Source organism: Lichenostomus cassidix, chromosome 13 (assembly GCF_008360975.1).
Source record: "Lichenostomus cassidix isolate B80296 chromosome 13, HeHo_3.0, whole genome shotgun sequence".
Lineage (NCBI taxonomy): Eukaryota > Metazoa > Chordata > Aves > Passeriformes > Meliphagidae > Lichenostomus > Lichenostomus cassidix.
Window position 1 is genome coordinate 4823953 of NC_139494.1, and position 17178 is coordinate 4841130.

The following is a 17178-nucleotide window of genomic DNA, read 5'->3' on the forward strand; positions in this document are numbered from 1 at the left end:
ATTACAGGCTCTCAGAAGCTGGTCTGTTCATATTCTGATGAAAACTGGTATTTCATTTTTGTGTAAAAGCAAACTAAATTAAAAGTAATTTTAAAAAATCTGCTAGTGTACACTGGACAGACCAGCAGAGCTGCATCCTCCGTGCTGATACTGTCAGAGGCGATGTCCCCAACACTGCCAGCAGCAAACGAGGGGAGCAGGCAACTCTGCTTTACTCAGACCGGGACCTCGGGTGATTTTGACAGATATTGATTTGCTAAGAATGAGACTGAAACTCACCTAAAACTCATTTGGCAGAGAATGGTGGCAATTCAGGGTCATTTAGAATGATGGGTAAAAGTCACTTTCCAAGGAGAGATTTTGGATTCCTATTACCAACACAGTCAGTTAACCGGTGTCTCACTCCAAGAATTCTACTGATCTCTACCAGCTGAAATTGTAGATAACCAGAGGGGTCTTTTGCCCCATGCATCACCAAAGAAAGTGGCAGCAAAACTCTCATTCATTAATTTTTCTGACTGCTAATCCATGAAGCAGAAAACTCATCTTGATATTCATGTCACTGGTGAGGTATTCTAGCTGATTAATCTTAGGAATAACTGAGTAACTGTGAAAAATGTAAATAGTATTTTGAGAGACTTGGTTTTGACCTACAGTACCATCTCCAGGTTCAACCTACAATATAAAAGCAAAATTTCCTGTATTTTTTTTTCCCATAAATGATGGACATTTTCACTCACAGTTGGGAAACAGAAGTACACTTATGTAACTTTTTCAGTCTAAAAGAGAATCAGTGTTAGAACAAAACACAAACTCCCAACCTGCACCCAAATTAAGAATGTCATGAAAACAGAGATCTATACACACTTCTTCTCAAGGAAACTAAATGAGACCAAACACGCAACAACTTTCTAAATTATCATCGCATTTCAAACTCACCATAGATAGTGATGTTTTAACAGAATAGGAACATTATTGAAGATCAGGAGAAGCTGTTTTTCTTACCAACGGAGCAGTCGGGCCCCATCCAGTTGGGATCACAGCTGCAGAGCCCTGTGTCAGCCACGTAGGAGCCGTGGCCGCTGCACTGGTCAGGGCACTGGGCTCGGGGCAGCTCGCAGGTCACTCCTCCCCAGCCCGGGCTGCACAGGCATTCCCCATTCACACACACCCCGTGGCTGGAGCACGTCGGGTCCAAGCAGTCCACTGCAGGAGGAAACAAAAATGAGGTACAGAAGGGTCATTTGGCACAGGAGGGTATTTGGAAAAGGTGCTCTGAGAAGTTTGTACCGCGGTGGGAAAAGAAGTAAATTGAGGTGGTCCTTTGAGTCATATTAATACCTGGTCTGGGAAGAAGAAAGTGAATTAATTTACATTTTACATTACATAAATAAAGCAGGGTTTGACTGAACAATGATGGTTAACCGCAGGAATGCTGGGGTGGAGAAACATGAAGACTTAAAAATAGCATTTAAATATATATAGTCAGAGTTCCACACATAAACCTGGAGACATTTCTTCTGAAATACATTGAAGCTCCAATGACTCATGTACTATATTTAAATGACAAAATAAGTTACTAATTTGCAGTTTTAACGGATTTTTTATTTGGAGTATCTTCATAAAAACTGCTATTATTCCTATTGAGATGCTAGAGCACTGTGAGAACAACATTAGGACAGCCACTTCAAGTGCCCAGAAGTCACAATGTCAGTGGCTTTCAGCTTCATTTAGACTCCTAATCATTCAGGCACTTCTGAAATATTTGATCCATGCTCCATTAGTAGCTGAGCTGTGAAACTGAGAGCCCTAGTTACTTCAACCCAAATTCTAAACCAGCAGATTATTTCTCCTAAGAAATAAAACCAGATACAGATATGGATCTCAACCCAGAAACAAGAAAGCGAGAATAGTTATGATGGAAAATGATGAAATGAAATTTCAGTTGCTATTTCAGTCCTGATAAATAAAGGAATGTTACAAGCTGTCTTTCAAATAAACTTTATCAGTAACATTATGAGTTCCCAAATTTTTATCTTATATCATGAATCTGTATAATACTACTATGCTTTACTGCCAATACCCACATGAAGGCTTTACCATGTGCCTTTTGCTGTGGAATTGAAGGCCAAGGTCAAATTCATGTCTTAAATAACTTGCATTCATCTCATGACTGGTATATATTAGCTCACAACAGCAGGACCAAGAATGATTGGCATTCTCTCTTGCTGCTCCAGGAAGATCTGAGTTTATAATGAAAGTGATTTATCTCTCATCTTTTCCAAATTGATCCTTCTAAATTAAGGCAGAGACATTTTCACTCTACCTGATGTGAACAATACTTGATCTTTCAAATCTCAACTTTTCTATAAACACAGAGCCTTGTCAAACTATTTTATTTAGTTTCAGAACATTTAAAGCAAGTATATAGATTAGATACAGGGAGAGGATTGAGATGGGCACATTTAGAGATGCAATAACATGCGTTATCAGAATGCAGTAGTACAGAAATAAATTACTGTAAAATTTCTTACAAGATTTTAATTTTAATGTTGACATTGGCTATAGTTTTGTGTTTGCTTTTTCTTTTCTTTTTAAGATTCAAAGCTGAGTTAATCTGACATGAAAATATTATAATGCAATTTTATATTTATAGGTAAACCAAGATTGGGTTGTGATTCACCTCAAAGTTGATAAATTCACAAATTGTTTTAAATTGCACAGTGCGCTGGTCCTGTATTGTTACTCTTTCTTTGTGCTTAGCCCAATTATAACCTGTCCACAGTTTACAACACATCTTTTGTACAATTTCTGTCGAACCAAACAGACACAGAGCAGTCTGACTGAATAAAGAAGTAAAGTACAAAAAAACTTGCGCCGATTTACTTTAAGGATGAAGGTTGCTTACCCCCTACATTTGGTATATTTTGGGTTTTTTTAAGATTATGTATTTTAACAGGAAATGTAGAAGGGTAATACGTGTATAACAGTGTTATAGGACTGCTAAATTTAGGAGATAATGGTAAGTCATAGTGTACTCTCCTTGTCAGGAATGCATCATCTTCCTTCTCAAATGAAAGCACTAATGGCAGGAATGTGGAGCATATGAAAAACACCACCTTCTGTTACACAAATTAACTCTCTTCCCTCTATCCCGAATTACAGTGCTCATGCAGCTGATTTATTTCTACAGAACAAACCTACCAATGCTCCTAAGCTCCCAATCTCCCTTGTTTTACAGGATAACACACTAAACACCTCTGTCCTTTGTCCTAGACAAATGTGTTTTCCAGCTGTTTTGTTCTATCTAAGTAGCAGCTTTCAAAGTTTAAACTGAGGAGAGTTTTCACTCTGAGCCCCAATCTCGTTCTGTTCTAATCCTTGCTCAGAGTTATCATCTCGGGCCAGATCCTCGGCTGCTAAAATTAGCATAATGTGATTACCTGCAATAGAACTGCACTGACTGGTGTTGCAAAGGTTCTGGCCCTGAGGTGTAGCAGGGTTTACAATGGTATTTAATCAGGATTTATAAATGGACCCTCTTTGGTGTTTAAACAAAGGAGAGCGTACTTTAGCAAGTGTGTTACACTTGGAACTCCCAGCCCCCTGGCAGCTCAGATCATTAGAGCTCATTTAGTATTGGGCTCTCTGTAGATTTGACAAAAAAGGTACTGAAAGCAATTTATATCCTTAAGGACAAAAAGGAGGTCAAGGAGTTTTCCAAACAATATGTACCATGAAGTCCCAAAAGAGCCATGAATTACACTTATGAAGTTAAATGTCATTGAAAAATGACTCGACCAGGAAAGTGACAAGAAAACCAGCCTTAACTTAACCTAATTTGGCAATTTCACTTGTGTCCCCCCAAAGCAGACTGAATGAAGCCTGACAAATACCCCACTTCATCTTCTGTGCAAATTTGTTAATAGAAAAACACTGTTTACGCTGCAAAAATTGTGCATCAAAAATATTGATTTTGGCGTCACTTTCATTTCAGGTAAATTGTTTGAACAATATGACCATGATGAATATCAGAAATAAAAAGCTATTGGGAAGAAAAAAAATTGCTGACCCACTTATTCTAATTCAATATCCTAGTTGGAAAATGGCAAATGAATCAACCTTTGCCATTCCTTTTGTAAGTTCAAATCAATAGAGGAGATTTCATATATTATATATAAATACAGAAATATTATTTCTATCATTATACCATTAAAAGGGTAAAATTTCAATTCATGCAAAAACTTTAAGTAGATGATTAATTAGAGACATCACATCATAGTATACCCTTTCTCCCATAGTACTCGAATTAATGTACAAAATATGTACAAAAGAAATGGAATTTTAGAGTAGAAACACGGTGGTTGATTTTTATTTATTTTCAAATTAATTTATTGCCTTATTTATTGCCCAGTTATATATGCAAAAGGTTATTTTAACCTTTCCTGTCATGTTATTGGCCCCTTCCAAGTCTGCAATCGATACCTCCTGCTTTTGTAACCCATTTATCTTTTTAAGAAAAAACTTATCCTTCCAAGCACAGTGTTGATTAAAAATGTATATCCTTTCATCTCACATAGCACTTCACCTCCCAAAAAGCTTTGTTGACTGACAGAGTTTTGCTTTGTTCCCAATTTTGGCTGGAGTTAACACAACACCTTTGCAAAAAGGGCTGCACTGGCTCGTTCTGTAAACTTCTCCGGAGCTGCTGATGGCTTTGTTTCACCATTCCAAACATTCACCTCAGGATAAAATGGATTAAGCACCACAGGATCCTATTTCTCTTACAGGAGTCCAGGGGACCCAAAGTGTCTAGCCCAGATACACCACAGCCATTCTAGGGAATTGAAAGCCGAGAGAGAATTCCATCATAGCAGCTGGAAACTACAGTCAGAGTGAGGGAGGAACTGCTCGTAAGGTAAAATTTGCTGAATTAAATGAAAAAAAGATCATTTTAGGCCATCTACCATAATCTCTAATAACACAGGTATTTATAAAACAGAAAACATGATGAAATGTATAAAACTCAATGAGACCAAGCAAACAATTGCAGTTAGTACCAGAAAGAGAGATTCTGCATTCCTGGGGAATAGACTGGATGCTGTAGAGCATCTTATGACAGTCTTTTCCATCTTTGGTTTTGATGGGAATGATAGTTAAAGCAAGGAATTTTGGATAATTTTTAAGTATTTCCTAGTATCATAAACTCAGGGGGAACTGAGAACTGTCCATTCTAAGGACGTTGCCGGATTTTCTGGATATAGTTTAAAATGTAACCTATTAAAAACAATGCAAAACTCTTGACTTCAACTGAATTCTGCAGCAAAGCTCTAATAACCAGTGTTGAGAAGATTTAGTGGAAGGAGATGACAGGAATGAACAGAACAAACAATTGCAGTCCCACCAGTGAGAATTCTTGATTTGTTTGTTTGTTTTTCTCTTTTACCACAAGTTCACTCAGACTACTGGAAGATCTTGTCCTAAAGGTGATGACTGCAGTCCTAGGAATAAAACCCTTAGTGGCTTGTTTATCCCAAGTTTTCTTCCCTTTGTTTTCTGATGGGAGAAACAGCTGTTTACTACAGGGTAAGATAAAAATCAATATACACAGCATCAATACAGCTCTGCAACCCATTCAGGATAATCCTTAGACCTAACAGCATGCCAGCCCAGTCCTACCACTTCAGTACCTAAGCTGCTTCTCCTTTTGGAGGATTAATAAACTCTGCAGCACAGTAATGTATTTTAAAAAGAACTCTATTTTATTTTAAAAAGAAATCTATTTTATTTTAAAAATAAAAGCAGTCCAATTTATGTTGTGCATTTTAACAGAAAACTCTGTGAATACAACTCAGTATTGAGCTTAATCTACGACCACATTTTGCATGGGTTATTTTTTAAAATTTGCTCATTCTACATACTCAAGGAATTGGACAATTTCAGCCTGAGAAGCTTTTCTGCATTTAAAGGACAGTTATTCCTGTGTGCCATCTACCTTTCTTTAATCCCATATGATTGCAGCCAACAGGTGTAATTTGCCCCACATTAAGTCTGTAAGTAACATGGATATCTAAGTCTCTCAAATATTTTTCATCAGCTTCTGTCTTAATAGTGATTGATATGTGTTTGTGTGAAGTTGAAGCTACACAATTTTGTCTACCACTGCTCCTTTTTCCTCTGCATTTCACATCTAAATTGTTTGGTAACATAATCCATAAAAAAGGATTTTCTTCCCTCTTCAACAAAGGACTTATTCAGTTTTACTTGTAGCTTGTTACTTATTCAGGTTTACTTTAGACACTTAATGCTGCAAAATGGAAGGCCAGAAGTTTTGTCTGAACTCTGACAGATCAGTAAAATTGTGATGGACTACATTTTTACGTTCTTTTGCAATTATTTGCTACAGCAGTTTTATGCTTAGATTTTTATGCTGTTCTTTCCCTTTTCCCTACCCATTAAATAACTCCCAACCCAGAAAACAAACTCACAACACAGAAGATAAATATCCTACCTTCCTCACAGTTTTCTCCTTTATAGCCCACAGAGCAGACACAGTTCCCTTCGATGCAGGAACCGTGACCTCCACATGAGGGATCAATACATTGGCTGATGGGGACATCACATTCTGGACCTTTCCAGCCACTGTAGCACAGGCAGGTGCCTTTGGAGTACTGACCATTGCCACTGCACAGAACCGGGCAGGCAGCTGCAAAACGCAACGAAAGAAAAACAGCACACAAGGTCATGCATGCACTCGTGTAAAAGATCACTAAAATTCCACCACCAAATACTTATACGCAAATACGTTCATTTACTAGGGGGAAAAACAATCTGAGATAATTTGTAGTGGTTCAGTTCTTCATTTCTCAAAGAAATAATTTGATTGCTGTTTAATAAAGCACATATGTGTTGGGCATTCTGAGAATATAACTACTATTCTTTATAGACTACTGATAATATTTGGGGTAACTAACAGGGTAATGTGGACAGATTTGAGTCTGACGTTACTCTGCTTTGTTTCTCTAGGTAACATTTGATTTTTACAGATAGAACACAAAACATTCAGTCCACACATCACATTTTATGGCATCTTTCTTCTACTATGACACTTCTTTAATGTAATGTCCCCAAACTTTTTGATTTTGATAAAACTTTGATTTTCAGTGTAAGAATCTTGAACACAAGAATGACACGAGCTTTCAGCTACTAAAAATGCACCTTGCCACCACTGTCTCTGCTGAACCTTGTTTCCCTGAATCCCAATGACAGCTTTTACCCTGTGTGCATTGGCAAGAAAGCACCATTAACCCTTACCCCTCACCATTGCATTATTCAGGGGGTAAGACACATTCTGAACAAATATTCATTTATGTAAATGAAGAGAAGCCTATGAATAATCAAGGTAGTCAGTAGGTCTTGGGTGCCAGGAATCAGATGTTGTACATATGCAGAGCCATGGAAAGAAACAAGTGGTTGATTAAAACCCAGTGGCATATAAATGTTTCACTAAGTCATATTCACACTCCTGTGTACTCATGTCTCCCCTGGGAACCTGGCAATCTGTTAACTTCCAAGCTGGTCAAAGACTGGATGTGTGGTCACTAGCCAGAGAAACAGAAAAAATAACAGAGAAATAACAGAAAATGCAAGTAATGAAGCAAGTCTTTGAGAAAAGCTTGGAGCACTTTTATGCCCTTTTCTCTGACGCAGTTTGATAAAGACAGAAAACTATTTCCCTGTCTTTTCCCCCTTCAAAGTAATTAGAAGTGAACACCTAGTTTTACAGTGCCAAAAATATACTCAAAAGCTACTATTAATCATTAAAAGGTCCTGATGTCTTCTTGGCTACTATTATCCCTTTAACCTGAATGATCAAGAAGAACCCAAGTAATTGATTTCCCACAAAGAAATGTGCAATGGTCCGGTTATCCAACTTCTCCACTGTTCAGTCCTGCAACCCTTATTAATCTTAGCTGTTCCATTGATCTGCTGCAAGAACACATTTCAGGATAGATTTTTTAATGAATTTTCTTATTTGATATGGGAAAAAATTGATCAGAAAAAAAAATTCATATTTCTAATGTGAAATGCTAGCTAAAATTTAGGGTGCTGAGAATTATTTCAATTAAGACTACAGATTCATAGGCCACATATAATTTAATATATGTAATATTTTTTAGCCTCTTTTTCTTCTACAGTAGAACAATACTAAAGTCAGCATGCTGAAGCTTGGGGTTTTTTGATACTTATATGTCTTAGATCCATATTATCCATCCTTTGGTAGCAAGAGGACTTCATTCTACTGCTACCTGGTGCTCTTACTGTAAGTTTGGTCCAGTTGCTGATTTCTTACCCACTGCAAAAATGAACACAAATTTCAATAAAATATAATTTCCATCAGCAATGTTTTGATTTCAGATGTCATCTATGTTCCCAAATGCTTTACTGAGCCCAGTGGAAAAGTTTATGCTAAATTTCTACTGGTTTTGCTTTTATCAGCTGGTTTCAGGACAAAGTTTACTGAGCCAACTGTATTGAAAAGCACATGGTCAAAGTATCCCCACTCTGCACTCTAGGATGGCCTCTGTAGGTATTAAACAGTTTCTTTGGGCAAACCACATTTGCTCAAGTAGTTATAAAGAAAAAAACTTAGAGCTGACTCACAGGTTGGATACAAGTGAGGAACAGTTCTTTTTGTTTTGCTGTTTTACAGGTCAACATGCCGCTCAGTTCCTGGAAGGATTTCTGTTCTGCAAACCTCTCCTCTGGAGTGTAAACTTAAATAAAGACAATAACTCTATCTAATCAGCATGCTCCCTTGAAAGAGGGAATGAGTAGAAATCAACCCATTATTAAAATAAAAAGTGAAAACCAAAACAACAAAAAACTCCTGTGCCACTTAACTGTGACCACTTTAGCCCTAGACCAGTAATTCTGTGCCAGACACCTGCTCTAAAATCACTTCTCTGCTTCCTTTGCCCCTAAGTCTCATTAAGTAATGGGTACCTGCAGTCTAGCTAAAAGTGATGTTATCTGCTATTTGGAACTTGTATGTGGGAAAGCCATTCTTGGCTCCTGCTTTTGACCTGGATTTGCAGGGTTCAGCTTCTGGGATACCAGAGCCTGGCATGGCAGAGGAAAGGTTACTGGATGGTGCTGGGTCTTGGGCTAAAGAGCTCCCACAGCAGCTTTTTAGTGCTCCCTGACGCTGCCATGGTGCTTCAGGAATTTAAGACAAGCTGAAAGCCATGTCACAGCTTTTCATTCCTCTCCTCATGTTTCTATCAGGTCAGAGGTCTGGCTGTGGTTCACAAACCTGTTCAGTCCTTGTGAGGCTTGTCTATAAGTTGAACAGCAATCTACCTTCAGGGGTTTGCCAGGGCGATCATGATGCCAGTGACACCAGAACTGACTCAGGACAAACTAGAGAATCTGTCACTTAACCTTACGGATGACAGGGATACAGTTAAGATGAAGACACTTGCAGCTTAAAGCCACAGTTTAATCTACAACCCTTTGCTGGAGTTATTCCACAAACTGTGTAACAGGAATATCACTCTGAGAATAAGAAAAATTACAGAGATTCTGGGTCAGATTTTAGCATTTCCAAGACTGCCATGTCACTAAGACTGCAGGAGAAACACATAAGCAAGAATGCAAGAAGGGGTAGGTTATAAGACTCTGACTTGTCACTGCAGTAATAAGTAGTTCTTAATGACTGTTTTTGCTATGGGTTTATACTCTGTCCTGCATGAGGAAGAGAGAGAATCAAGCTGCTTTTCCATAGAAAACAGGAGCAGGTAGCCTAAAAACAGTTCTGCTGTGCCTATTTGCTAGACCATATTGCTGCAGGATGATACCCAAACCACTCCCCTCTCAGTTTACACCCCAGCAGCCTCAGGTGATGTGCAAACTCCTCAAGAATCTTCTGGAGCTCTTGTTATCTGGGACTGCTTGTGTTTCCCCATGTGAAGTGGATGGCCCCTGCTCCAGGACAGAGCTGATTGCTCAAAATCTGCTGAAGCAATGTGAAGGAAGGTGTTTTATGTAATGGAACAACCAAGTTCCACCTCATTTTTGTGGAGAGATCGATTGCACATCTCACACCTGCACTGTCAAGAAGTGGATAGAGGTCTTCAGGAGTGGTTATGGCAACACTCAAGCAAGTGTGGCCCAAAGGTATATATTCTGAGTGAAGTTTGGATAAGCACAACAGGTATTAACCCTAAAGGTGTCTTTGGTTATGGAATTATGCCCTTTGCTGCTATTTAAACAAAATCAGGTCTTAATCTAAGTTCTTAACATGGGTCTCAGGTGATGAACAGACACTACGGACCTCCGAGTCCTGTGGGCTGCACACATTTGAGAACATCAGCTGAGCAGGAAATACAAGCCAGACAATCCCTCCAAAAATTCTCTCTCTAAAGGTAATTTTGGAGTAACGTTCGTATTCCCTGATGCATGAGGAAACGTGATTTGGTAACAGCCTATTACACATGGATGAGGAGAGGAGATGGCAAGGGACAATGCCCAAAAGGTCTGGCCTCAAAAGGCACCACTTTGTCCAGTGACAACCCCCAGGTGTCCCAGCTGCAGTCTGTGCACACTCCTGGCACCCCCCTTGCAGCATTCACACACACATACTCACCAGAGCAGTTCTTCTAGAGCAAGGCAAGAAACCAGCAAAGGATATCTGAGCAGACAAACTCTTGGAGGCTGCTGAAGAACTTGGATTAGTTACACAGCTGCTGGGTTGAGAGGCCTTCCCCAGCTACTTGGAGCTCCAAACAGGATGTGAAGGCAGAGTTCTGGCTTGGTTTCTCTTGCTGTAGAGCAAACATTACCCTGGTGCAGAGACACTCCTGTACCACTAGGATCTAGGCTGTCAGTTCTCTGCTGTGGACTTTTTTCAGTTCCTCCTCATAAAATAGACAAATTGGTATACTTCTTGAACTTGCATGTACAATGCTTCCCTGTCCTGGACCAGGTCACAAGCAATGCTCTTCTATTACTTGTATTTTGCAAGCAGCTCAGTTTTTACATTCAAATGTAAAATTTCAAACATGGCAAGGGAAGAATGTAATTTTTTGTGCCACGTAATTTTTTAAGGTATATGCCACAGAATTTTGTGGTGAGATGCTCATGACAAAACCACCAAGGGGTGGTATTTGGGTAAGGGCCAGAATGGTTGTATCCATAATGCTTCCAAGCTCCAATCTTGCATATAAACCACAATCTTCTTACCAGAAGCTGGTGTGCAAAAAAGATGGGTTTGGCTGTCTGTTCACAATGTAAACAGTATGGAAAATTAGAACTGAGTGTTCAAGTGTGAGCTTAAGACTGAACTAACAAACTTGGAAATCATCTGCAGTGCCTGAGTACTGCTGACTGCTCCATCAAACAAGTTTAACAAGATTAATTGACAAGTTAATACTCATGGAAGAACATTCTGTGATTGATCACAGAGATAGACAAGTGCACGGAATGAAAATCTACAAAGGCTACTGAACACAAAGAGGCTTCAGCTATTGTAGGAATGTGTCCTACACACATTATCTCTGGAACCAGCATTCAGTGGAGAAGCAACAAAGACAAGATTTTCACTGTCACTCAACCATCTGCTGTATGCCACCATCATAGCTGAAATCCTGGGTGAGACAGAACTTTGGTCTCAGCCCTTTAGTCAGAGTTTTACTTCCCTCTAAACAAACAAACACATTCAGAAAAAAAAAAAGCTAACATTCTGAAGAGACTATTTGTACTCTTATGTAAGGTATCTTCAGCCCTTGTTGAACTGTACAGACTTTTGCCAGACTTAAGAGAAATAGAGATTATTTTTATCTGTTGTTGCTTCTGTTTAGGAGGAGGAAGTGAATTTCAGTCACAAAAATTCTCTGAACTGATTGGGCAGTCTTGCTCTGCTCTTTGGCCACAGAGTTGCACAAACTCCTAGTTACATAAAAAAGTGGAATTGCACAATGAAACTAAATTCTTTTTTTCACTGACCACCAGGAATTGTACTGCAGACAGATGTAGGTCAAACTTCTTAGCATTGAGGCCTCTCAGTGACCCCTCTGGGTGCAGCTCCTCTAGGGCGTAATTAATTCAGACTCTCTAATACCTCACACTTGGACTTCCTTTCAGCAGAGATTAGGCTGCTGTTGCTGAGAGATTCTGCACGATTTTGCCAATATATACAGAAGATGGATTCCAGTTTTTGACAGTCTAATCCAAAGCCTATAAATGCACTCCAGGTCAGCTCCAAACTGGAGCAGAAAGAGAGGAAAGATCCAAGACAAATGTTGTCTACAACTGCCTGGTTTTAAACACCTGATCAATGTGAGTAGAAGTATCTACTCTTCTTTGTCTTTATGTTGGTGATGCATATGCAGCATTTAGACTACAAGTGTTAATTTCTCTTCACTGGACAAATTAGATTAATAAGTAAGCAGGTGAAGATGTATTTTACTGATGCTAGAGTAGAATCCTACAACTGTCTACCAAAGCCCTGAATAATTTAAGATTCACTGCAAAAGCTACAACCAAGCTCCTGTTCTCCTAAAATGAAGTCATACCTATTTATATATGAACAATCTTAATCTGTTTTAAAATCCACAAAATCACTACACCCTAAGGAATTGAAAGCATTTTCATTTTAGAAGATCAGCCCAGTTATTAAAAAATTTAATTGCTGTCAACTTGATTCAAAATGTTGGCTCTAGACTTTACATTAATATTATAAACAAAAAAGTACTGAGACATCCCTTATTTTATTACAGATCCCTTATTACACCAAATATTTGCCCTTAATTATCACATCCCTTGTTACACCAAGTATTTGCCCACAAGACATTTCTAAAAATTAAAATATATAAAAAACTACTTAGTTATAGTCTGAAAATACAATGCTTTTGTTTGACAACACTTTCCTTCATTTTTTCTGTTTAAACCTATTTTAATCAGTTGGCTGCACATTTCACTACTTGTCTCCAAGCCTATTAGCTTTTAGTGAAGTTCATTTGTGGATATGAAAATCTGAAATGACTTCTAAGACCACTCCATAGTTTATGCTGTTTCTCTTTTACTGTTTTCCTCTATTTTTATACTAGTTCCCTTGTGGGAAGCTGCTCCACCCCTAGCAAAATTACGCCCAAGAAGATCATTCTGGAATGGGAGATTGAACGAATCCAAGACTGCTTTCTCTCACTTGCTCTTTGTGCCTCAAACATGCTATTTGCATGGTCAGAAGGAATGGTGTTTGACTGGCCTGACAGCTCTCCAGAGATCACTAAATTCACTAACTTCCATCAGGCTGAAATGTTCTTAAAACCAGTGACAATTAGAAAGATCTACAACAACTTTTAGGTTGCTCTAAAGCCTCATGGTCTTCCAAGCAGAAGTCAAGTTCTAGAAATTGACCCAGAAGTAGGAGACTGAAGAAGTATAAAAAGCTGTCAGTGACAGAAGGTGGTTTAGCAGTTCATGAAACTGATTGCTTTGACTGCAGGACACTCAGGTGGTTGAAATGGCTTAACCACAGTGCTGCTGTGCCCTGGCAGCCATCAGCTCAGCGTGAGGAGGGATTGTCTCTCCCAGCAGCTGTGTTTTGCTCTCCCCACTTCAGTTGCCCAGCCCCAGCCTTCCCAAGCTCTGCCCAACTGCACTAGCAAGAGAGGAAAAATCCACAGAAGAATTTCCAGAAGGACAAAAAACCCATCAGGTGTGTCAAATCTCTGACATTCAGAAACCATTTGGGGAAAGCAGCACAAGCTGACTTAAGCACTAAAGTATGGATGCTTTAATTAATCCGGGGTGAATTTAATTGCTTTAGTTAAGTGGAAATCGGGTTAAAAATGATGCAGAGCATGCTGGGGTGTGTTAAAAACATGACATATGAGTTGGATGAATCGATAAATTAAAACTGCACAGATGTTTTAATTAAACCCAGGAAACTTAACAAAGATCACTAGAGACTTTTAAGCCTATGATTAATTCAATTCATTTAAAATACCTGTAGAGATATGGGGATGCCTCCATTTGGGGAGTTATAGAAGTTCTCAATCGATAAGTACTTAAGCTGTTCCACAAAAAAAATGGCATGATTTTTATAGGAGTGAGTGGACAGCATTAACTGCACAATTAATATTTACATTCTTCTGAACACTCAGCAAACTTTTGCTTTGGCCCAAATTTATCAAAAAGGTAATATTTTTTTCACAACTTCAGCATGAGCCTATCTGTCAAAAAGAAAACACTTGCTGTTCCCTCCTCTACCTCTGTACAAAGGATCTATTTCCATTAGATAATTGCTTTGCTTAACAACTGTTACAAAAAATCTATATAAGAAATACAAATGTGTCTTCCCACACTATCAAGCACCAATTTCCAGAAACACAGCAATTTTTTTAACTGATCTCTTTGAGGTTGCTCACTTGTGGTACAAGTAAATTTTGCTTGATTGTTTAACCCCTATAATATTTTCAATAACAATAACAATGCAGTGTGTAAGAATAGGAAATAAAAATGAAGCCAATATCAAATGCCTCAGAACTATTTTAAGGGTGGATTGAAAGGGCTGAAGGCCCAGTACTGCTTTTGTGAGGATGAGCTTAGCCAATCTCACTAACCACCAACAAAGGTCTTAGATAAAGATACTTGTAGTGCTTCAGGGGGAGAGAGAAAGACCACTGCACTCTCTCACTGGAGAAGTCACAGCTGCACATAAAAAAGGATTTCAAGTGGCATAAAACAAGCTACAAATTGGAGACAGAGACAAAAGAGGACATTTGAGTGCACTGACACTTGATAAATCAGCTAGCTGTGCCAGGAGTCAAATGTCTTGAGGACTTGGTCCTGTCAGAATCACCTCTTGGTCAGCCTGGTTGTTTCTTTCTCTGCCATTGCAGAAGCTCTGCCACTGTCCTGTGCTAAAGGGAAGACTGCAGTTCTCACATAGGACATGAACACGATTTGCAGCCAATCCAGTTCAAGTCCTCTCTATCTGCTACATCGTGTAAGAAGGGCACAGCTCAATCTCCTTTTCACATGCATCAATGCATTCAAGGAAATGGAAGCTCCCTTGCTCTGATTCTGATTTACCACAGAAGAATGAAACTGATCAGTTTCCCACTTACTTTATGCCTTTGAAAAGAAAGGAAAAAACCCAAACCTGCCAAACCAACTCTTTTTCTGTGAGTATCACAGAATCAGAGCTGTGAAATTCCTGCTTTAGATATAAGCAGTGAAGTCGATACAAGACCATGCAGAGAAACAAGTTTTGCTTCCTACCAACAGATGGAAACCAACAGATGTTGGAATCAGCTACTGTCATAGACAAGCATGTAGATCTTCATTCGAATGTTTTGATAACTTCATCACTAGGAAAACTGCGGAGGAAGGGAAAACTAAACTATTTCAGAGGTTTCAGTTGCTAACTCAGTGGAAAGAGTCAGTGAGGATTCAAAGAGATGATGCTTCAAGCTCACAAAAAGCAGCACTAAGGACAAACATCAAATAGCAGAAATTTCCTTCCAAACATCTGTGTTGTGATTCATAACAGAGAAACACTAACAGCATGAAGTCACTTATGCTTCCAGAAGAAGGAACAAAAAAAGTGAAATATTTCTTCAAATATTTTCAGTAAGTTTTTACACCATTCCTTATGAATGCTGTAAAAATCTTTTTTTTTTCCTTTACAGAGAATGCTTCTCTGTAATGGCTTAGTTGTGGCTAAACAGCAGTGCAATAGATGCAGGATTGCACCCACAAACTGCAGTGTTCAGGATATTTAAAATGCAGCCTGGTTTGTTCTCATTTTAGTGACTATTATTTGCCTTATTACATTTACCAGAAAAGTTAAATCACAGCATGTTTAACTGCACAGTCCCACATTAGCTGCAGAAATTTAAACATCTTTCTACATTTGAATTAGAGATTTTTTTTGTTTGTTTGAGAAAGTGAAGGGGAATGACAGTTAACTGAATTTAATCTCACTGAAATAGGGACTAAATATAGAAAAATATCTAAATTACAGGTTCAAATCCAGACATAATGTAGGTGTGAAAAAAGTCACGCATGCTGAAATCTGATGCTATGATTCAGGGCTGTTTCTGTTATTCAGGGATGGCAAATGACTAAGGATGTCTTACAACAGCTGTATTTCTATAATGTGATTTACAATACTACTTAATCATAGTTGCTTCAATGACATTTACCATCATCACAAGGACTCCAAGCTGATCCCAACACAACTACAAAGATGAACTCTTAGAACTTAATGAAATAAACAAACACCAGAACAATTCCAGGGAGACAAAGCAAAGTAAAACCAAAGTATAGATTGCAACACAATTAAATAAGCTAACCAATTAAACACAAAAGCAAATTACAAAGCATAGAGCACAGCGAGAACAATTCAGCTCAGCAGAGCAGAGTTGGAACAGAGAAATTCTTGGCCACCAATGGAAGTGTTGTAAAGGAAAAGAGATTTTTGGCTTGCCAGAACTAAGCTGCATGTCTTGGTTTGAATGGTTTGTGTCCTGCACGTATTTATATGCATGGCCACTTCCTTGCTGCACTTGGAAACTTTTGAAATATTCTATTTACTGGAAGGCCACTGAAACAGAAAAAAATCATGCAAATAGGTGTGTTTGTGCAGGGAAGAAAGATAGAGAAGTAACTGATATTATAGCAGTCTTCAAAGGCAGCTGTGAGAGAACAAATGAATGCATCCAGTTTTTACTAAGTATGAAAATATAATATAACACTGTTGAAGAAAAATCCATTAATAACATTTTACTGTGTTTCCATGTGCTTTCCATCTTGGACATAAGCAAAGCAAACTTTCTTATCATACTAAGCCAATAAAATTTGGTTCCAGCTCAGCTACAGTACTGCCTGTGGCTCTGTCTTTGGTCTCTGAGTTTCTCCAGGTGGGGTAGGGAGTGATCACAGAAAAATACCTGAGTATTCACTGAAATCACAGACTTATAATTCCTTACATGTCCACTTTTGACCTACCACGTTTTGTACATCAGAGGCATTAGTGACTTCTGTCAATTATTTTCTTCTCCTTTCATTACTGAATTCCTCAGCATTCCCCATTTTTTTTTCTTAATCCTTTTAGCTTTGTCTTTGAAATTTTCTCCTACAGAATAAATCTGCCTTCTTAGCTGCACC

The 17178-nt window shown here is 38.5% G+C and overlaps 1 protein-coding gene and 1 long non-coding RNA gene across 9 annotated transcripts in view; one reads left to right on the top strand and one right to left on the bottom strand.

Annotated features, from left to right (window-relative positions):
- Positions 1–17178, bottom strand: part of TENM2 (teneurin transmembrane protein 2) — a 557904-nt gene that overhangs the window by 76214 nt on the left and 464512 nt on the right. For all 8 annotated transcript variants that reach the window (XM_085073437.1, XM_085073436.1, XM_085073435.1 and 5 more), the window contains 2 exons: positions 6512–6706; positions 1006–1206 (listed from right to left, as the gene is read on the bottom strand). In XM_085073437.1, coding sequence (XP_084929563.1) covers positions 1006–1206; positions 6512–6706 — 396 coding nt within the window. The remainder of the gene's footprint in view (positions 1–1005; positions 1207–6511; positions 6707–17178) is intronic.
- On the top strand, positions 1165–6648 carry LOC146431126 (uncharacterized). The gene is made up of 3 exons (XR_014854867.1): positions 1165–1229; positions 4791–4918; positions 6538–6648. It is a non-coding gene; the product is annotated as an uncharacterized LOC146431126 (long non-coding RNA).